Source organism: Cicer arietinum, chromosome 8, assembly GCF_000331145.2.
Source record: "Cicer arietinum cultivar CDC Frontier isolate Library 1 chromosome 8, Cicar.CDCFrontier_v2.0, whole genome shotgun sequence".
NCBI classification, from domain to species: domain Eukaryota; kingdom Viridiplantae; phylum Streptophyta; class Magnoliopsida; order Fabales; family Fabaceae; genus Cicer; species Cicer arietinum.
Genome location: NC_021167.2, coordinates 7944193 through 7967165, shown reverse-complemented (window position 1 = coordinate 7967165; position 22973 = coordinate 7944193). Strand labels below are relative to the sequence as shown.

The 22973-nt window shown below is 26.4% G+C and overlaps 1 protein-coding gene, 1 long non-coding RNA gene and 1 pseudogene across 2 annotated transcripts; all 3 read left to right on the top strand.

The window, feature by feature from the left end:
• Positions 1-5571: 5571 nt before the first annotated feature.
• Positions 5572-8247, top strand: LOC101501769 (elongation factor 1-alpha-like; annotated as a pseudogene).
• Positions 8248-9907: 1660 nt separating this feature from the next.
• On the top strand, positions 9908-12994 carry LOC101501447 (myb family transcription factor PHL11). Its single transcript, XM_004512389.4, has 6 exons — positions 9908-10422; positions 10794-10870; positions 11534-11597; positions 11753-11825; positions 12011-12080; positions 12458-12994. Exons 1-6 carry the CDS (start codon positions 10275-10277, stop codon positions 12860-12862), a joined length of 837 nt encoding a protein of 278 aa, XP_004512446.1. The 5' UTR covers positions 9908-10274; the 3' UTR covers positions 12863-12994.
• A 4583-nt stretch (positions 12995-17577) lies between these two features.
• Positions 17578-20753, top strand: LOC140918994 (uncharacterized). Its single transcript, XR_012161511.1, has 3 exons — positions 17578-18181; positions 18340-18390; positions 20461-20753. It is a non-coding gene; the product is annotated as an uncharacterized lncRNA (long non-coding RNA).
• The last annotated feature ends 2220 nt before the right edge of the window (positions 20754-22973 follow it).

Below are 22973 nucleotides of genomic sequence, written 5' to 3'. Positions count from 1 at the left end.
TATACATTTAAATGGGCATATTAGGTGCATGGACGCCATTTATGTTGCTAGAAAACTACAAGAAATAGATTTTAGAGGTGGCCAAAACTCGTTGCAAATACTACAAAATTGTTAATAGCGCAACTAAAAAGTTTGTGTTTTTTAGTTTGTTGTTGCTCGTTGCGGTAGTTGAAGTCTTGTATATTTGTGTTACTTCTATTTCGGTAGCGTCTCAAAAAATACTTTTGGAGCGGTTAAAATCGCAATCAAATGTTCTATTTTTTCTCAATATTTATTTTGTGGCAATTTAAATCATAGCTACTTTTATAAAATTCAAAAATCCTATTAAAAAAAAGGAAAATAAAAATTAAAGAAATTTATAAAAATATTTTTCAAATAATTAAAAAGGCTTCGTAAAAATGTTTGAAAATAATGGAAAAGCTTATTGAAAAATTTAGTAAGAAAATGTGCAAAGAAAAAAAGAGTAAAAGCCTTAGTAAAATTATGTGAAAAAAGAAAGAGTGAATAAATTTTTAAATCAAAAGAAAAGAAAGAATGAAAAAATTTGGTAAAAAAATTTATAAAAGAGAAGAAAGAGAGCATAGATTTAGAAAAGAAATGTGTGAATAAATTTCTATTTGAAAGTATTGGTGGGCTAGCGGCTTATGCCGCTTCTAAATTAAAATATCAATTTTTTTTTGCAACTGAATTGGTAGCAACGACTTTGATACTGCTGCAATTCTCTTATAAGTTGCAACGACATAAGGTGTTTTATTAGAAATTTTATTTCAAAAAAAGGTAATGATGACTAAAGTTGCCTTTATTGTTCCCAATGTCTAAGCACATATTTGTGAGTATTTAAATCGTATCTACTATTTTTTTAGTATAGTGAAGACTAAAACCGCAACTACTTTCATAGAAGTTGTTTTATACAACTTGTGGTGGGCAAAGCTGCCACTACTTTGTGAGGACTTATTGGTTGCAGCTAGTTTTCACAACTTTATCACCATTTTCATCTAGTGGGAGACCTCCAAAAGATTGGATGTAGTTGAACTATGATAGAGCTTTCATGGAGTCTTTTGATTTAGGGGGCTATGGAGAGCTTCTAAGGGACAAAAATGGTTAGTGACTTAAGGGTTGTATGGCGAATATAGGCACTTGTGACATTTTTCATGCAAAAATGTGGCATGTATATTTAAGGTTGTCTTAAACATTTTAGAAGTCGTCTTCTAATCTTAAAAATTCAGTCTTTAATAAATGAAAACACACTTAAAACTCAAAAGAAATCATTTTTTCTTTAAATTGTAAATATCATCAATAACAGAAAATAAATAAATGGTAAATAACACTAATAACATTGAAAATATGATTCTATTTTTTACGTTTCTTTGTTTTTTTTCAAAAAATTTGGACTATTTTTTCCCTAAAATCTAATTATGTTTCTGGATTTTGGGCTTTTTTTATTTATGGACTCTAAGTGTAGGGTGAACTTTTTATCTTTTAGCAATATTCCTTTTACCTTATATTACTCTTAAAAAATTTGAGCATTGTGCTTTTCTTCTGCCACCACAGGTCCATGACCAATCATATGTACATTATGATTAACTTGATGATATTGCCCACTCTTAACTATTACTTTAAAATAATAAATAGATTTAAATTATTTAAAATGTATAAAATAATCATTAAAACTAAAAGAAAAAAATAGTTGTGTTTAACATCTTAAATACTATATATACAAATATTAAAAAAAATATTTTAAAAAGATATACTGTAAAACTTACATATTCCAAATACAGATAAGAGAAATATTGAGAGTTCAAATTTAATCCTTAATACATCAAATGTCCCAAAAATATTTTACTATTGACAAAGATATATGCTCTTTTTTTAATAAAAAAAAAATATATATGAGCTTTTTTAACGACAAAGATTTAAATTTTAAAATAATAAACTTTTGATATTTTACTAAATAACAATTTGATTCATGATGTCTCCACATGAGCCTCATAAACCCATAAAATATAATATCACATAATATCTGAAATACAAATACCTCATAGACTAGGTAAATGCATAATATCATATATTTTAAAACCAAATACATAGATCTAATATTTAAGATTAAATTTAACACTATTTAGTAGAATAAAAGCGAAAATATATAATATAAATAAATAGAAAAATACTTGTGTATTTCTCTAATACTCTTTGTATTCATTAGAATTGGCCCATAAGGTAAGTATGACCTATTATAATGGATAACATTTTGAGCTTAAATGTCTTTTGCAGGTACTTAGTAACATTTACTATGTTATTAATTTTTTCGACTTATCGATTATTTTACCGAATAAACAAACGAGTCCGACCATAAAAAAGTTAAACAACTCAGCTACATTTGTAATAAAATTGTCACTATTTTCTTCTATTAATGCTTCTTCGTCTCTCTTATGATACAAGAATTAGATCCAACACATGTATATCTAACTATTCGTATAATAAAAATTGTAATTGAACTAACAAATCTAACTAATTTATAATTATTTATCCAACTCCTAATACTTCCATTTTAAGAGATTCAGAGTTTGTTTACCAAGGCTAAAAAACAAATTTATAGTGAATAATTTATAACATTTAAGACTTTAAACTAGAAAATTTATCTATTATTAACTAACTTATTTGTTAATAATTATTTTTAGTAATATGTAACTCGGACTAAAATGAGACAAATAAGCTTGTATTCAACGGATGATAACTCCCTCAGAAAATGCTTCAAAAGGTGCTTGCTATAATAATTATTAAAAAAAAAAAAGTTGTTGGTGTCAACCTCATGAGAAACAGGCTATGCTGTTGGCATGCGATTTGAAACAATTAAATTGTAGGCCGTAGCCCAACCAAACATGTGATCCATATACTAGATTAGGTTGTCAGGCCAACTTGTCATGTGGTTTAGATTTCACTCCAACAATATAAAATTGTCATTTGTTATTCTCCATTAGTTATAAATTAAATATCACATTAATAAAAAAATATTTTAAAATGAATGTTAGTAAGGTAATTTTGATTATTATTTATAATTGTATATTTCAATTAATGTTATTTATATAATTTTTTAAAAATATTAATTTTATTTTACATTTAAGTTTAATTGCAACTTTAGTCGTTATATTTTTATCAATTTACAAAATCGATCACTTTATTTAAATTTTTTTTAGTTTTAGTCACTCGTTCTGATTTTTTAACTGAAAAATAATTATATGATATATTTTAAATAATGTGACGTATGATACAATAATATAAAATGACTAACATCCATGAAATTACAATAAAATTCTTTAAAAACTTAACTTTCAAATTCATAAATTTATATTTTTTTAATTTAATTAATGATATATAAATAATTAATGCATATAAATAATTCAATATCATAAAATTGTATATCACGTCATTTAAAATATGTGAAATCGTCATTTTATTTAATTTAAAAATATGAGAAGAGCCAAAATTGTCATTTTTTAAAATAGAATAACCAATTATATGAATTGGTGAAAATAGATGAACCAATAGTACAATTAAACTTTACATTTATGATAAACTTTACATTTATGATAACAGATAATCACAAACAATTAACAAGTATATTTCTAATTATTAAATATATAGTTGTATGTTAAATCACAAACAATTAACAAGTATATTTCTAATTATTAGATATATAGTTGTATGTTAAGATAAACTTAAATGTCAATTCTAGACGATTAAACTAGTCAATAATGTATGGGGAAAGTAAAATAGTTGAATCAAACAATTATTATTCATCAATGTTAAATAATTATGTCAACTTTTTTAATACACATTTAGTTATAAAATATATATCTAATTCTTATCGTGAATTAATGAAGACATTTTATGCAATATAAACCTTGTGAGCAACATAAGATTGTTCATATTTCATTTATAAGAATATGTCGAAGTTAACACATGTCAAATTTATACATTTATAAGATTGTTCATATTTCTAAATTGAACAAGTTTGTTTATAAAAACAAAAAAGTATTTATATAAAAAAAAAAGAAATCAAATAGTAACTTAAAAATGCCTAGCACAACTTTTTGGGTTCTACACGTTATACTCCTCATTCTTCATGAATACATTACTTCACTTTTAAAGAGCATTTTCAAGAATTAATTACGGGGACAAAACAATATAAGTAAATTTCTTGTGTGTATCAACGGAAAATGGACCCACGACCAAAAGCAATAAAATCTAGGCATGCAAAAAAGTGAGCAGAAGACGTTAAAAAGTAAGTTAGAAAAGACACAACAAAATACTATTGGTCTTACTTAGATCTTGGAGGATTATTATTTCTTCACGGAATAAAAAGTCCTAATGGTTTATTTGATCAATATATAATTGATCATGTTATCATAACTTTGTTATTTATCAAAAGTCCACTTTACAAATTTCTCGTGTATTAAAAAATATATGCAGTTGTATTAAAAAAAAGGTATGTATTTAATTTTTCTATTTTATGCATAAATATTAAATAATTGTTTAATATAATTAAATGAGTTTAATTTTAATTTTTCACATTTTGATTTTGAGACACTTAGAGTGTATTAAATTAGAGGGGAGCAAAATCTTTTTAAAATACTTTTTACTACTTTTCAATTTTGAGAAGATTTGAAAGAGAGAAACGCTAGCGGACTAGAAATATTATTTATTACAATAAAAAAACAAGTATAATATTTTTTGTGTATGAATATTTAATTGGTCTTAGAAATAAAAATTAAATAATTTATAATATTTTAAGTTTTTATAATAAAGTGGGTGAAAATAATTTATAATATTTTTACATAAAAATCGTTTGACGTCTAACATAAAATAAAAAAAGTAGAGTGCATAAAAATATAAGAGAGAAATATAATAAAAACAAAAATTAAAGAAAAATAGAGAAATAATGCGAAAGCAACATATATTTTCTTTTATTATGAAATATAAAATATTTAAAAGTGTATTAAATTAAAAATAAATCTACCAATAAAAAAAGCTTGTGGGGAAAGAGCCCCGTCACCTCATGAATTAATCCATCTTTTTGGAGAAGAATTGAAAGTGAATTCATATGATTAAAAAAGAGATGACTTATAATTTTAATGTTTTAAGATCTTAAGTGAAATATGGTATCAAAATATTTTGATAGTATTAATTATTAGTTTTTTGTTTATAAATATTTTTTAAAATAAACTAATTATAAAGTCTTTATTATTAAATTTTATCGAGTCTTTATAAAATTTAAAAATTTAAGAATAAAATTAAAAATCATGACATATCCAAGCCACTAATGCTGAGATATTATACCTAAAGAAATAATTTTTTAATAAAAAAAAGTTATTACGAGAATATTTTTGATTCAAATAGAGTAAATGATACCAAATAAAGTATTAAAAGATATGAAAATAATTCAATTTAATATGGAATCAAAATAGTAATATGTAAAATCAAAGAAGATATTAATTCAACTTATAAGATTTGAGTTTCAATAAAAAATTAAAAGTCATAAAAGATTTGATTTTTTTCAAAAATGATAAAAAGATTTTATTTGAAATTAGGAATTGAGGCCTTTATATAAACCCTCGCAAACCCTTCATTCTGATCACAGTACACACATTCTCTTCTCTTCTTTGCGGCTAAGTTTAACGCAGCATTCTCTCCTTCAAGGTATAACTCTCTCTGATTTGATATGTTTTCAATATTCTCATTATCGATTCATAGGTTTTTTTAGCTATGTTTAGTTTAATCATGTTTTTTTGGATATTCTCATATCGGTTCATAGTGTATTCTATATCGATGACTTGAATCGTTCCTTTATTTAGTCTTCGTTGTATTGATCTGTATTGTTTTTATATTTTGGATTAAACTTATGTATTTTGATGCTATTAATTTTTTAGTATCAATTTTATCACTTAGAGTTTTCTGTAGCGATATACTTGATACATATTAGACACATAGCGATATACTTTTAGTATCCATGTATGTAGTATAAAGATGTTTTTTTTTTATTTTTTCTCCAAAAATTACTATTTTCTAAAAAAGAAATCCTAAATACCCTAATTTGAAAAAAATATACCAATGAATTACTATGAGTCTATGTTCTGCATTTTAAACGCATTTTACTATGAGTCATAGACCAAAGAAAAGAATGTGGACATGTTAAAATATTTGAACGTGCTGCAATGTTTAAACAACGTGTATTTTGGATTTTTTTACAGAAAAAGGGTTATATAGGAAAAAATTCTGTTAATTTTCAATCTAATGCTTGTATTTGTTGTGTATGCTTGATCTTGTGGAACATGCCCTGTGTTCCTCTTTTAATATTGTATTGTATAGTTGACATGGATTGTGCATTTTGATTGTCATAATGTTGATTTAAGACTGATATTTAATTTACTTATGTATTGTTTCCTTACTGTTTGTGTTCAAATTGCTGAAATTTTGTGATTTTAAGCTTTAGCAGTAATGGGTAAAGAGAAAGTTCACATCAACATTGTGGTCATTGGCCATGTCGACTCTGGGAAATCAACCACAACTGGTCACTTGATCTACAAGCTTGGGGGTATTGACAAGCGTGTCATTGAGAGGTTTGAGAAGGAAGCTGCTGAGATGAACAAGCGTTCATTCAAGTATGCTTGGGTTCTTGACAAGCTCAAGGCTGAGCGTGAAAGAGGTATCACAATTGACATTGCTCTTTGGAAGTTTGAGACAACTAAGTACTACTGCACTGTCATTGATGCCCCCGGACACAGGGATTTCATTAAGAACATGATTACTGGAACATCCCAAGCTGATTGTGCTGTCCTTATCATTGATTCCACAACTGGTGGTTTTGAAGCTGGTATTTCTAAGGATGGTCAGACCCGTGAACATGCTCTCCTTGCTTTCACCCTTGGTGTCAAGCAAATGATCTGCTGCTGCAACAAGGTATTTAGAGTTTTAGGCTTAATGCCCCTTTGATGGTGCATTTGTTTATTTATCTAGTTAATTTATACAAGTACTCATTGTTTGCTCTTTTTTGAACAGATGGATGCTACTACACCCAAGTACTCCAAGGCTAGGTATGATGAAATTGTGAAGGAAGTTTCATCCTATTTGAAGAAGGTTGGTTACAACCCAGAAAAAATTCCATTTGTTCCCATCTCTGGTTTTGAGGGAGATAACATGATTGAGCGCTCTACAAACCTTGACTGGTACAAGGGTCCAACCCTTCTTGAGGCCCTTGACCAAATCAATGAGCCTAAGAGGCCATCAGACAAGCCCCTCCGATTACCACTTCAAGATGTCTACAAGATTGGAGGAATTGGAACTGTGCCTGTGGGACGTGTTGAGACTGGTGTCTTGAAACCAGGATTTGTCGTGACTTTTGCACCAACTGGATTGGCAACTGAAGTCAAGTCTGTTGAGATGCATCACGAAGCTCTGACTGAGGCCCTTCCCGGTGACAATGTTGGATTTAATGTTAAGAATGTTGCTGTCAAGGATCTCAAGCGTGGTTATGTTGCATCAAACTCCAAGGATGACCCCGCCAAGGAGGCTGCTAACTTTACATTCCCAAGTTATCATCATGAATCACCCTGGGCAGATTGGAAACGGTTATGCCCCTGTTCTTGACTGCCACACCTCCCACATTGCTGTCAAGTTTGCTGAGCTTATTACCAAGATTGACAGGCGTTCTGGTAAGGAGATTGAGAAGGAGCCTAAATTCCTGAAGAATGGTGATGCTGGTCTTGTGAAGATGATTCCAACCAAACCCATGGTGGTTGAGACTTTTGCTGAGTATCCTCCTCTTGGGCGTTTTGCTGTTAGAGACATGCGTCAAACTGTGGCTGTGGGAGTCATCAAGAGTGTGGAGAAGAAGGAACCAAGTGGAGGAGGTAAGAAAACTATCTCAGCAGTGAAGAAGAAATGAATTGTGCATGATCATCTATATAGGGAAATCTGTTGGTGTGACTATAATAAATGGTTTGTTCTCAGTGGTACCTTTTCTCATTTAGTTACTTTGTTTAAGTCACCACCGTCGTCTCGCAGCTTTTGTTCACAGAACTGGGTTCTAGACCGACGGTGGCATGGCTATTTGGTGTTTATGTGAGAACACTTTTATTTGTGTTTCTTTTTATGCTTGGATTGTTGTGTTCATGTGAGAACACTTCTATTTTGTAAGCAACTGGATTGCTGGTTTGGTTTTGTTATATCGAGTTTGTGTTTATGTTTTTATTTTATGGTTTAAGTTTCAAAGTTATTGCTATTTCATTTATCTATATGGTAAGTTTTCGCGGGCACGATGCCTGATTGTTAAAGTATGCGCATATGTGGTATTAATCTGATAATTATGTAACGATTGGATTAGGTCGTGGGATGGATTTAATTACCATCAGTGTAGTTGAGTCTGTGCTACTATGGAGTAGAAACTTTCATACTAAATGGACAAAGTGAAAATTAAAATCAAAGGCTTAAATATAATTTTAATTCATCTATTTTGTCTCAATTAGCATTTAAGTTTTTCCATTTTCAAATATTTGCTTTTAGTTCCTCTTCTTTTGAAATCTCTGGTTTTTGTCCTTCTCAATCTATATATTGAGGTTGAATCTTGATCAATGAAAATTTTGAAATGTGTATGTTTGACAAAAAAAGTGAGGTGTATGTTCTATCTAATGACATAAAAACGAGTATTTATCTAGACAATATTTTATTATCAGATTTTATTGTTTTTGTAACAGATTAATAATTTTGATAAAATATAAATCAGTTTCTAAGAAAAAATCCTTATAGACATTGTGTTGTTATCGAGATATTATATAAGCATCTTTCATTTGTTATATTATCGAAATTCAGTCTCAAAATTTAAAAGCGAAAATCAGTTATATTAAAAATGTTGGGAGTATAAAATCATGGGACTAAAATCTAAAATTTAGAATTAAGATAATTAAAATAATAAATAAAATAAAATAGCATGACTAAAACTGTATTTGAATAAAGAAATTAAATAAATAAAAAACATAGTTTACAACAACAAATCAAAAAGTAATTTCAAAATGAAGAATTCTTAATTAGACAATAGGCAGACATTCTCAGTTTTTTTTACTGTTTGTTATTTAATAGATCTTTGAAATTTAGAAGTTTTTGTTGAGTTTCTCTTTGCTTCAAGGAAGAGAAATGGTTTATTGTCAATTTTTAATTTAAAATTATTTATTTAAATTGATATTTTTGTTTCTTTTTTATTTAAATAAGTGTTCTTTATACATATTTAGTTTTTCTTTTGTATTTTTCGTTTTAGTGCGACGTTTTTTTATTCATCACCTTACTGAGCCATTATTTTAATTTCTCAACTTCAATATATTGCAAATTTAATGAATGATTTTGTCATTGTCAACTTCACACAGTTCAATTTTATCATAATTAAATTTTTTATAATATTTATAAATATTTTGTCATTTTATATTATTACATTCATTTTTTTAATAAAAAGATGAATTTAATTTATATATATAAAAAAATATAAAAATTTCTTATCCATTAGATTTAATCAAATCACTTCTTATTTCACTTTAATGTTTTAATTAGATGTATATATAAAAAAGTTTTCGTGCATATTAAAATTTATCAATAAAAAATGTTACCTCGGATTGGTCGCCGAAATTTCCTCTAACATGTTCCTTAAACAATATAGGAGCTGCAATTTTCTACGAGGTGAGGTGAATTTGCATAAATTAAATTTATATTCCAATGCACCTATACAAACGATGTTTTTAGTATGTACAATACTATTTTAATAATCTTCAACATTGACATATATTAATTATTAGCATAAAACTTGCGTGACAATTATTTGAATCACTGTAACACCAATTATATAAACTCCATCCATCACCGTATTTGACGCTTTTCTTTTTGTTTTTGTTGCTTCTTACTTCATTGAGCCATTTTTTCTTTCTTTCTTTTTTTCTATTATATTATTATTATTATTGTATTTTTCACAACACCATTCCTCTGTTTTCTTCTAATCAATCATGTTCTGTTCTTCTGACTTCTTTGGTTTCTAGTTCAATTCCGATATGTTATGATTACTCATCAGATTCTGTTTTTTGTCTTGTGAAATTTATAGATATATTCTGTTATTTTCATTACCAAAAACATTGTCATTTGAAGATTTTCTGTTATTGGCTACATAGCAAAAGCTGCAAGTGAGTTTCATTTGAATTTGCCTTTAAGAAAAAGGGTTGCAAGTGAAGAATTGAAGATATATGATGGAGAGTGGTGGAGGAGGAGGAGGAGAAGGGTATGACGGGGTGGTGATGACGATGACAAGAGACCCGAAGCCGAGGCTCAGGTGGACAACCGATCTTCACGACCGGTTCGTCGACGCTGTCACAAAGCTTGGTGGCCCTGACAGTATGTACTATACTCTTCTTTGATTTGGTCTTCATAAAGTTTTTAAATTATAGTCATAGTCTCGAGTTTTAATTCTTAGTTAATTGTATTATTGGTCTTGTTGTGGTCGTATAGACATAAAAAAATTGAAGCATCGTAACTTAGATCGCAGTTACAGACCTTTATTTAAATTTTTTTGTATTGATATGTAATAAAAAAAGTTAATTTTTTTTTGGGTTAGAATTGACATTGGAAGAATGTGCAAATGACTAAATGTTCAATTAAAATCTATGGAGTTTTGGGCTAGTCCAATTTTGAAAGCTTATCATTTTAAATACTTTTTAACTAATGTCTTGATATTAATTTGAAATGGTGTTTTTGTTTGTGTTTAGAGGCAACTCCAAAGTCTGTTCTAAGGTTAATGGGATTGAAAGGTTTGACATTATATCATTTGAAGAGCCATTTACAGGTAACAACTAGCTTCTACACTTTTTCCTTTGCCTTTTTACATACACATGATAGATTAGTATGCAGAAAAAAAGTAGATTGATTTTGAAACAAATTATTTTATAAAATTGATTTTTGTTAATAGTAAATTGAAAATAAAATAATTTATATTTAAATATTTTTACGTAAGAGTGAGATGAATAACAATAATTTGAGGGTAAAAGTTTTGTTTAGATTTAGAGTAAAAAATAAATTATGTTTTTAAAGTTAATTATAGAGACAAAATTAATCATATGATAAAAGAATATACACATGTTGTGAGGTTGTGAGATTGTTAAAGTACTAATGATTGAATTTTTAGTCAATGTTGTAATTTATATTTTATTATTCTCTTAAGTGCTCCTCTCAATTCATAGAAGCTAGATTAGAATGCAAATTCTAAGATTCTATAAGTTAATTACATCATCATTAGTATAAGATTGGTACATTAAGATTGTGAAATATTTGAAGCAGAATTTCTAACTCATGTGCATGCTTTTCACTATTTTACTTATTATGCTATGCATTGACTTAAAAGTGCTCAAATTTGTATTCCCATCTATCTTTCATTGTATTGTTTTCTCCTAAAAATAATTAAAGAATTTCCATTTGGAGACATAAAATGGCATTTTGTGTTAACTTGCAGAAGTATAGACTTGGACAAGTACAGGCTCGAAAACAAAATGAAGAACAATACAAAGAGAATAACAGTGAGTCCATTACAAATTTTGACTACTTATCACTTTTTTTTTTTTTTTTTAATTACTTTTGGTTATTTACTTAACTAGAGCATAAAGTTTAATATTTTTTTTTAATAATATTCAATCCTTAATTTTTTTAAATTGTTTTTGTGTTTCAACTTTAGGATGTTCGTATGTAAATTTCAGTAACCATTCTTCAGGGACTAATACAACTTATGGAGGTGATAATGAAGGAAGGTATGTTAGAATTTAACCAATAATTTCACTTATTTTGTTTTATCTTAATAATTGTATGGATAATTATAATTGTCATGAGCCAAATTCTCATCTAAAACTTCTTGCCTATATAATTAATTAGCTTTTCAATTTTGCGTAAATGCAATTTATTGTATTTCCTAACTAGTTTACACAAACTATAATAGAGAAATCCCAATAGCAAAAGCACTAAGGCAACAAATTGAAGTTCAAAGAAGATTGGAAGAACAACTTGAGGTACTCTATCATTTTTTACTAACATAAATTTACTTATCATTCTTTCTAAATAAAAAATATAAAAAATTTATACTGACACGGTGTTGGGATAATTGTTAACTCGACTTTCTTCTAAAATTTGAATTTGAATTTAAATTTTGGAACTACTCATTTTAGAGATAGTGAGATTATGTATTAAAAAATTAAATGTCTTATTATTACTGATTTAATAATTAGTCCTATAACATGTTTAAAGAGTCTAAATAGTAGAGATGTCTCGAGTAGCCTACTAGAGATCAAAGACCTAATTATGGTGGTCGGGAAAGTAAAAGTAGTGCATTTCTAACCAAGTTAATTGTTCAATTCGAGAGAAACCTAAACTACTTTCTTGCCAATAGGTACAAAAGAAATTGCAAATGAGAATAGAGGTTCAAGGGAAGTATTTGCAGGCAGTGTTAGAGAAAGCACAAAGTAGTTTTTCTCAAGATGGACAAGGCAATGTTGAAGCATCAAAAGCTCAATTAGATGAATTCAACTTAGCTTTGTCAAATTTCATGGAAAATATGAATAATAAAGATAGTAAAGAAAACATAGTAGGCATGAGTGAATATTATGATAAGAATCATAGCTCATCTTTCAATTATCAAGAAGTACTAGGGGAAGAAGAAAAGAAGGATCTAAAACCTCAAGTTGAAGGGGGTTCAACACAGCTAGACTTAAACATCAAGGGTAATGAAGTTGCATATGCAAATGGAGCTGAAATGGAATCAAAGATGGTTTCATATAGGGTATACCATTTTTGAATTATCATATGCTTAAACATTGAGTTGAATTGAATATTCTACTTCCCTTACATATACTCCATAATTTTCACTTGGATAAATTGCATATTAGGATAACATGATAATCATCTATCCTATAATAGTTATTGTCTATATTTATATATATTTTATGTTAGAAGAGATGGTAAATACCACCATAAGTTGAACTATGATTTAACATTTATTTTTATATAAAAAATATGATCTCATATTAAATTAAAGACCATCATATTTTCAAATTATTTGAGTAAATATATTACATTCAAATGCAATTCTTAGATTTAATTTTGGACAACTAAAATTTAGTTCAAGAACTCAAGCTTCGTAAATGATACTATAGTGCATAAAATATTTATGTATGTCTACATTCTCCATTTCTAAACTCTTTCACCCTAACCACTAAACTAACATATTTTCTTTAGTAAAGAAAACTTTTCCACCTTAGATACTATGATGGAAACATGCCACTTGGATACTAAATCATTAAAATTGGTCCAATATAGCACACCTAATTATCATTATGTCTGTCTTTATGTTAATTAGATCTTAATCCGCGCGTTAAATAGATATATTTTAATTTAGTTAATTTAAGTGGGTTTTAAAAAAATCAATATGAAGTTTTATGTTCTAATTGTCAAATAATTATAGATATAGTAGTTATATCAATAATATATATTTATTTTTATCAATGTAATTTATAGAAGAAAAGTATCCAACAATAAAAGGCGGAAATATTTTAATTTATTTAATTTAAGTGGATTTAAAAAAAAATCAATATGAAATTTTATGTTCCAATTGTCAAATAATTATTGGTATAGTAGTTATATCAATAATATATATTCAATTTTATCAATGTAATTTATAGAAGAGAAGTACTCAATAATAAAAGACACATATAAATAGTCGAAATATATTTTAGAGGTAAATAAGAGAGACATTGTACTCTCAATTCATAAGAAGTTGAAGAAACTTATCATCTTAGAGAAACGAAAATGTGAAATTGATTAATGTAGACAAAAAAAAAATATTGAGTAATAATGTTAAATTAATGTGAAAGACGTTGGACAAACGTTATAACATAATGTGAGATTAATTTAGAAAATTTTGAGTAGATGTTATAAAATAATGTTTAAATAGGAGATATAGTATAAGATAGTGGATGAAAAACTTTCTATGAAATGTACACTTCTTGGCTGAGTTGGAAAATGTTTCCATATATAGAGTAAATAGTATGAGGTGTATGAGTCTATATATATATATATAGATAGATAGTCAATTTAGTATGAATTAAAAATAATAATAAAATTAATTAGAGACTAAATTTGAAAACTCTCAATTTTGTCAGACTAGATACATGTTTAATCTTTAATATTATAGATGAGATTTTATGTCTATTTAAAGTTTACAATTTCATAACTAAGATGAAAATAAACTAAAGGTAATAGAATTACAATGAATATATACAAGAGAATATAAAAGACTAAAATATCATTAATACTAATATATAGTAATATTATATAACAATATATATTATTATTCTTATTCTAATAAGTTTTGAATTTTGATTTTTGATGTTTTTAAGTGGAGATCTTTCTCGTCTTCTTCTTCACTATTAGCAACCATAAAGTAGAGAAATTGTGCTGCTTCTAGACAAATCAATAGGTACCATACCATCTGTAACACTTCATCTTTCTAAATATGTCTTTATTATTATTATTAGAAAATAAGATGAATGTGCTAATTTTTATGAAATTGTATGTGACAATAGTTTAGTAATAACATAATTTATTGAAAAAATATTCAATAAAATTTTTAGTATTTTTTTATACTTCTGATGATCACTTTTATAATTAATAGAATAATAGTTATAATAGGAATAATTAGTTTTATGCTATATATAATTTTAGAATGAAATATAATTAATTTTGTATAAGTAGAAGTTTGATTGAGTAGTGACTACTAAAATATTGTAGAGAGCTTAATAGAGAGTGCAGTATCAATCTTTCAATTAATGAATTAAAAGGAAATAAAAATTAAAAGAATAGAAATAGTGAGTGTGTGGGAGAGAAAGCATCCTAAATATGATATGATGAAGAGAAAAAAGGAAAAGAGAGAGAGAAAAAAAAAAGAAAAAGATAGTTAATGAGAGTGTAAGATGAGAAGAAAGGAAGAAAGAAAGAATCTATGAGTGGACGAAGAAGATGAATATGGAATAGGAAGAGCTAGGACACCAACAAAAAAGGGAGAAAAACATATAAATTCTCTTAAAACATCTCTTAGGTGTATTTAAGATTTTAAATTAATTTGAATGTTTGAGTAAGATGCATTTATTTCTTTCCCTTCTCTTGCATGTTAGGATAAATTTCTGATTTTATGACATAGAAAGAAGTTAATGGGTTCTAATTTTGGAAAAATATAATTCATGACTAGTTTCTATTTGATTTAATGCTTGCATGTAACTTTTGAGTGTAGTAGTCTAATTTATATTTGACATAGTGATAGGTATATAATATTGAATTGAAATTCTAATATGGATTAATTGAGTTTTGTATGTGATCATAATTGACTAATTTGGGTAAAAGATATAAATGGAAAGTTTAATCTTTCAGTCTCGTATAAACACCTTATCAATATTTTATTGATAACTTTCTCCATCGATGTCATATCACAATGATTCTTGAACCATTAAAAAGTAAACAAACTTCTCTTCAAAATAGAAAATTAGATCACTGAATTTCACTAATCATAGTAGGAGAAATTTGGGTTACAAGTTAGGTAATATTTATTGTCTTATTTTTGTACCTTCGCATGTTGTTTTCATAAATCGAACTAAATGGATATTTATAAACTAGACATATTAAGTTTTTTAACGAATGATCATTTGCTCAAATTGAATATCGTTTGATATTTTAATTAAATTATCAAAAGTTGGTGCATGTATCTTGAAAACGTGAATTTGTGGCTTTTTAGGGTAAAATCTCTTCTAATCATTTTCTTTGATATTCTTTTTCATAGTATATGGTTACTATAATGTGTTGTACTTAAGAATGCATAGTATTACATGATTGATAGATGTTTTATGACTTAAAATCACAAGGTTTTGCAAAATTGAATTTATGGTAGTGCACTTTATGTATTCATCCGTAGCATGAGAGTGACCATTGATAAATTTGATTTCTATATATTATATGCACATGTTTAATTTTGTAATGGAAGTCGATGATTAGTCGTAAGTGATGATTAATATATATATATATATATATATGGGAACTTTTATGGTGTATTTAAAAATTAACATATTTTGATATTATCAAATTAAATTATTAATAGTTGAATGAAATATCATCTATAAATGGGTTTGACCATATTTTAGATTTAAGATCACCACATTTTTAAGTTTTATCTTTTGGATCTATTTTGAAATAACATTTTTTGTTATGATTTTAATTAAAATTAAAAAATTTAATTATGGAAACAATTTATTTAATTACTTAGTCAAAATTAAATATATAAATGTATCGAAATTATTAATTTAATCAACTTTAATAGATTATATAGTAATGACTACATGGATAAATCAGAGAGAATTATTGGTCACCGATACATTTTTTCTAGTATTGTAGAACTTGTTTATATATATAGGGTTCATTCTTGTTAATTGAACTCTCCGTCTTTATACGACGAAAACGAGGCGTAAACGAGGGTAAGTGGAGCACCACTTATAAACTTAATTGTGTACAATCTTACCAAAAGAAGTTACTCAAGTAGAGGATATTGGATAAAACCAATGTAATCTTTATGATTTATTTGTTGAGTAGAGTTTAAGTCATGAGATTACTTATGTCTAGTGATGTAAATTGTTTTAAAGGATTGAGGTAGAAGAGGAATTTGAGTATAGTTACAAATAAGTAGTATTTTATTAAATTCAAACATAATTTATCGAGAGGATTTTTCATGCTTAACACATCAGTGTGGCTGAGAAACATATTTGATTGTTTTATTAAATATATGTTACTGAGTTTTATGTTCACGTGTCGCAGGTGATTTTTTCTAGGTAACAAGCAAACTTTGAAAGTCCGAGTAGTATCTGAATTGTTCACCAGTCTTTCAGTGTCATGAGTCAAAGTCAAATCACATCTTGAGTTTATATATATTTGTTACTGAGTTTTATGCTCACAGTATAGAAGAAATATTTTCTAGGTAACAAGTAAACTTTAAAAGTCTAATGAGTGTCTTGATTGTTTATCAGCCCTTCAGTGTCATGAGTCAGTCATATCACATCCTGAGTTTACATTAGAGTTTATAGTTTAATTAAGTTTTATTTGAAGGTTATTAAAAGTCGTAAATACTTTATTATTATAAGTTATTTCAAAAATTTGTAAATAATTCTTATTCAAAAATCAAAATTTAGTTTATCCGCATTATTTTACTAAATTTTTCTCAAGATTCATTGTTAAATTTTAGGCTTACACCAACTTTGTGTGTTCACCATCAAATTAGGAAGTAAATATTGAAGATGAGATCAATAGCAGTGAGTTAAGGAGAGAGCAAAAGTAAGTGATAATCTTTAGAGATATGAAATTTCACTTATAAAGGGTAAAATTGTCTCAAAAATATTGTACTATATCGTACATTTTCTCCAGTATTATAAGTATACTCCTTTATAAAATACGCTAACACACAAAAATAAATAAGAGCATACCTCTGCATCAATAGTTTCATCAAAAAACTATGTTCATATTTGATTTCATAGTGGAATTGACACAATTACAACTACTTGTTGCAATTTTGGTAATGCTACATTAAATAGTTTTATTATTTTTTTATAATACAGTGTCATTTTGCCGATCACCTTTTGAAATCATACATACACTTATTTTACTTTTGTGTGTTATATTGTCAATAGTGGAAGACTCATCTACATGATAGAGAGTAGGGCTAGACAAATTGAAGATATCCGACCCAATCTGATCGACCCGCTAAAGAAAAATGATGATTTGGTGGTTGTAACGGGTGGGGCGCGTGACGTGGACGATTTTGATTGGGTCTGTACAAATGGGTTCGTAAGTTTTGTTTTTTCCTTCTTGCTCTCTTTCACTTTCTCGTTTTCATATATGAAACTCGAAACCTAGTCTCCTTTCCATCTTAAATCTCCACCTTTCTCTATTACGTTTTAAATTTCAGTAGAGTTTTACATTCTTAAACTTATACAAACAATGATTTGGTTGTGTTTTTCTTTGTATTCTAAACCGTACAACGTTTGAAGTGAATGACTGAAAATAGATGAACAAGATTTGAAAGGTTAATTCTCTCAAAATCAAACTCTAGTATCATTTAAATCTTATTATTCTCCTCTCTATTTTTTACATTTTTATTTTTATTTCAATATTAGGATTTACAATTTGGAACTTATACTAATTTGTTTATATTTTTTCTTTTTATTGTAAATAAATCAAAAGACACTTAAAATTTGAAGGTTTGGAGACTAATAGAGCAACACCATTTTGAAGGTTAGTTCTATAATTTTTGATTGCGTGCTTTTAATTTTTTTAGTACAGATTGTATTATTAATGTATTAGCTTTTTTGTTTTCATCTTTTTTCTAAGTTCTAATTTGTTTATATTTGTCTTTTTCTTTATTTACATACGCTGAACTTGATTAACTTGGAGGGTTATTTTGAAAACAAAAGAAGATATTATCTTGTTAATTTTTTTTTATTGTGCTTTCGTGATATTTAATTATTAACTCCATAGTGTAATAAAAAATTATTTTATGATTAGTGATTAGAGATTTCTTTTTATATGAAGTTATGATTGCTTCTAACTCTAGTTAAGATTAAGGATTTCAACTTGCTCTTTTATGGTTGCTTCTAATTATAATCAGGATTAAGGTTTCATATTGTTTTGTGTCTAAAATAGGTGTTTTAATTTTTATTTTATGATTTAGGTTTAACTTTTAAGTATAACAAGTCTCTATATTTTTGAAGATCTATACATGATTTTTCAATTGAAATTTTGTCATTAACTCTAGTTTTTCTAAGGCTGATATTTTCTTTTTTATTTTATAATGTATGGTTTAGATTCTAATTATAACTAATTTGTAAATTTGTGAAGAACTATCAATATTGAAGCAACTTTAAAAAATTATTTTCTAATATTTTATTGGTTTCTAAGTGTGATTATTTAAAATTAGGTTATAGTTTATGAATTTAATAAGACTCTAATTTCTTTTAGGAGAATCAATTTTGTGATTATTTAAAATTAGGTTATAGTTTATGAATTTAATAAGACTCTAATTTCTTTTAAGAGAATCAATTTTTTAATTGTAGTAGTAGATTTGCTTCCTCTGTTTAATTTTTTACTCTTTTGAAGCTCTTTATGGGTTCTTTTTAAAATTTTGTGGATTCTTACCAAAACTTATAGTTTACGGGTTCTTTTAAATTTTTATATGGGATCTTGTAGAATAAAAAAAAAATCATTTTTTTTTAATAAAAAATTAACTCTTTTAAATTTCTTAACACATGACGTTTTCTGAGATATCGAAGATTACTATAACATGTGACATTTTTTGCTCACAAATATTAAATAAAATATTAAATAATTTATTATAATTTTATAAGTCATTCGTTTTCAATGAACCACATATTTTTATAGAGGATCAACAAGTTTCAGAGGAACGTCCATAATTACAACAAGAAGGACAACAACTCAATCATAGCCACTTGGTTGTGTTTGAGTATGTTTTAATTATTAATTGTAAGTTAATTATATAAATTTATTTACTTGCTGTATTTAATAATTTTCCAATATATACTAATGAAATGTTTTATTTAATTACATATAATTTTGAAACTATATTATTTTTTGAACTCTAATATGATACTTATTTGGAGTTGGGCCAATAATTTTTCATGGAGGATCAACAAGTTTCAAAGTAACGTCCATAGTTACAATAAGAAGGACAACAACTCAATCACAACCACTTAGTTGTGTTTTAGTTGTTTTAATTATTAATTGTAAGTTAATTATATAAATTTATTTGTTTGTTGTATTTAATAATTTTTCAATGTGTATGAATGAAATGTTTCATTCAGTGGCATACAATTTTGAAACTATATTATTTTTTGAACTCCAATATGATACTTATTTGGAGTTGGGTCAACACATACCCTTCACCATTTTTTGGCTTACTGCCATGATGAAATATTTTGGAGATGGTTTGAAATATTTGATTGGAGGCCAAAGACTTGGTAGGTTCACTTTGTTAGTTGTTATGTTTTGATCTTTTATTTATGACATTGTTTTTAATGTTATAGAATACTATTTGATTGTATTCAATTTTAATGTCACTGTTATGACTATTGGACTTCATCTTGCTTTTATGTTGTGTTGTTGCGCCGAATAATGCTTGTAAACCACCGGTTTAATATATATCTAGAAGGAGTTTATGACCCATCAATTTGTTCATAGATGTTTTTCACTCTGGAGCTAGAAAAATTGAGTACTAATCTTCTCCTTGAAAACAATTGTAGTGTTGTTGTTTTAATTATGCCACTTAATATGATCTCTTCTTTTATGCAGAAAGTTCGTTTTGGTTGTGAAAGCTGGTGATTCTGAATTACAACCCCTTATTAATTTGTTGTCCCATTTAAATTTTTCAACTTTTAGGGTTGTAATTTAAAATATTCACAATTGCATTTTGTATATCATTTAGGTGTAAAGGTTGTGTTGTGATCTTATATGATTCATATCATGTTTGTTGCCAACAAATTGATGTTTTCCTTGCTAAGACTGAAAATTTATAAATATGTCAGTTTTAGCCCTTACTTATGGCAGCTTAATGTTTTCCTTGCTAAGACCGTGCATATACAATTATGTCAATTTTAGCCATTACTTGTGACACCTTGTGATGTTGGTTGGGTTAAATTGTTAATATAGTATATTTATGTTTTATGTTTAATATTTAAATTTTGAGAATTGTGTATATCTATTGCTCATATGATTTTATAATGTTTTTGTACCACAAGAAAACAAAAGGAATAAAAGGAAAAATGGACCCCACGAACAAAAGGAATAAAATCTAGGCATGCAAAAAAGTGAGTAGAAGATATTAAAAAGTAAGTTAAAAAAAACACAAGAAAACACAATTGATCTTACTTAGATCTTGAAGGATTATTATTTCTTCACAGAATAAACAATCCTAATTCTTTGTTTTGTTCGTAAGTGAAGCAAAAAAAGATAAAATAAAAACGAAAATATAAAATAAAATAGAGGAAAAGGGTGGACTCACATGATGTTAAGATTGATTAAGAGAAATGATAAGGAAAGATGGAAGTTTGGTGCAATGAACATATATATATATATACTTCTTCCTTATTAGATCAATATATAATTGATTATGTTATAATGACTTTGTTCTTTATCAAAAGTCCATTTTACAAATTTCTAGTATATTAAAAAATATATGCTATTAGAAAAAGGTATATGATGTATTTAATTTAGCTATTTTGTGCATGAATATTTTTAAAATAATTTTTTTAATGTTAATAAATTTAATTTTGATTTTTTATATTTTGAGACACTTAGAGTGATTAAAAATTAGAACAAAGCAAAATTCTCTTAAAATAGTTTTTGCTCCTCTTCAATTTTAAAAAGTTTGGATGAGTGAGGAGTACCGGCGAATTAGAAATATTATTTATTGCAGTCAAGAAAATAGATATAATATATTTTATAAAAGAAAAATATAAAATAAAGGCTCAAACTTTTTTTAATTAAAAAGAACATGAATATTTAATTGGTCTTGAAAATTTAAAAAAATAATAACTAATAATATTATAATTTTTTATAATTAAGTGAGTGAAAATAATCTATAATATTTTCACATAAAAAACGTTTGATCTAACGTTAAAAAAAATGTAGAGCGTATAAAAATATATCAGAAAAATATAACAAAAGAAAAAAAAAATAGAGAAATGGTGGTGGAAGCAACGTCTATTATTTATTGTGAAATATAAAATATTTAAAAGTATATTAAATTAAAAGAAATTCTATCAATAAAAAAAGTTTGTGGAGAAAAAAACCCCTTACCTCGGAAATGAATAAACCTTTTAGGGGAATGAGTAAAAGTGAATTCATATAATGACAAAATATTTTGATGGTATTACTATTAGTTATTAGTTTTCAATTTATAAATATTTTTTGAAATGAATTAGTTATAAATTCTTCATTATTAAATTTTATCGAGTCTTTATAAAATTTAAAAGTTCTAGAATAAAAATATAAATCATGACCTGCCCAAGTCACTAATGCTGGGATTTTAGAACTAAACAAATCATTTTTAATAACGAAAAAAATCTTCTAGTGAAATAATTTCTGACACTATTAGTTTTTCAGAAAAAGAAACCTATCACGAGAATATTTTTGACTTTCACTAGAGAGTAAATTGTACTAAAAAAGTATTAAAAGATACGAAAATAATTTAATTTAATATGGAATCAAAATAATGATATTTAAAATCAAAGAAGGTATTAAATCAACTAATAAGATTTGAGTTTTAATAAAAAATTAAAAATCATAAAAAGATTTTAATATTTTTTGTCAAAAATAAAGATTTTAATTTTTTTGTCAAAAATAAAAAAGATATTATTTGAAATTAGTAATTGAGGCCTTTATATAAACTTTGCAAACCCTTCATTCTCATCACAGTACACACATTCTCTTCTCTTCTTTGCGGCTAGTTTTAAAGCTCCTTCAAGGTAAAACTCTCTCTCATTTTCTATCTTTTTGATATTCATAGTTTTTTTTGGCAATGTTTAGTTTAATCATGGTTTTTTCGATATTCTTATAACGATTTATAATGTATTTGAATCGTACCTTTATTTAGTCTTCCTTGATCGTGATGTTTTTTAATCTTTTATTTTGTATTAAACTAATGTACTCTGATACATATTTGACATATAGTGCACATCCTTGTATTAGACATGTTATTTTTTGTTTTTTTCCCCAAAAATCACTTTTTTTCTAATAATAATAATAATAATAATAATAATAATAATAATAATAATAATAATAATAATAATAATAATAATAATAAT

What these genes read in the sequence shown, in the direction of transcription:
- LOC101501447 (XM_004512389.4), top strand. Translation starts at nt 10,275, where the DNA reads ATGATGGAGAGTGGTGGAGGAGGAGGAGGAGAAGGGTATGACGGGGTG. An exon ending in ACAATACAAAGAGAATAACA is followed by an intron (nt 11,598 to 11,752) that starts GTGAGTCCATTA and finishes TTTCAACTTTAG; the next exon opens with GATGTTCGTATGTAAATTTC. An exon ending in GATTGGAAGAACAACTTGAG is followed by an intron (nt 12,081 to 12,457) that starts GTACTCTATCAT and finishes TCTTGCCAATAG; the next exon opens with GTACAAAAGAAATTGCAAAT.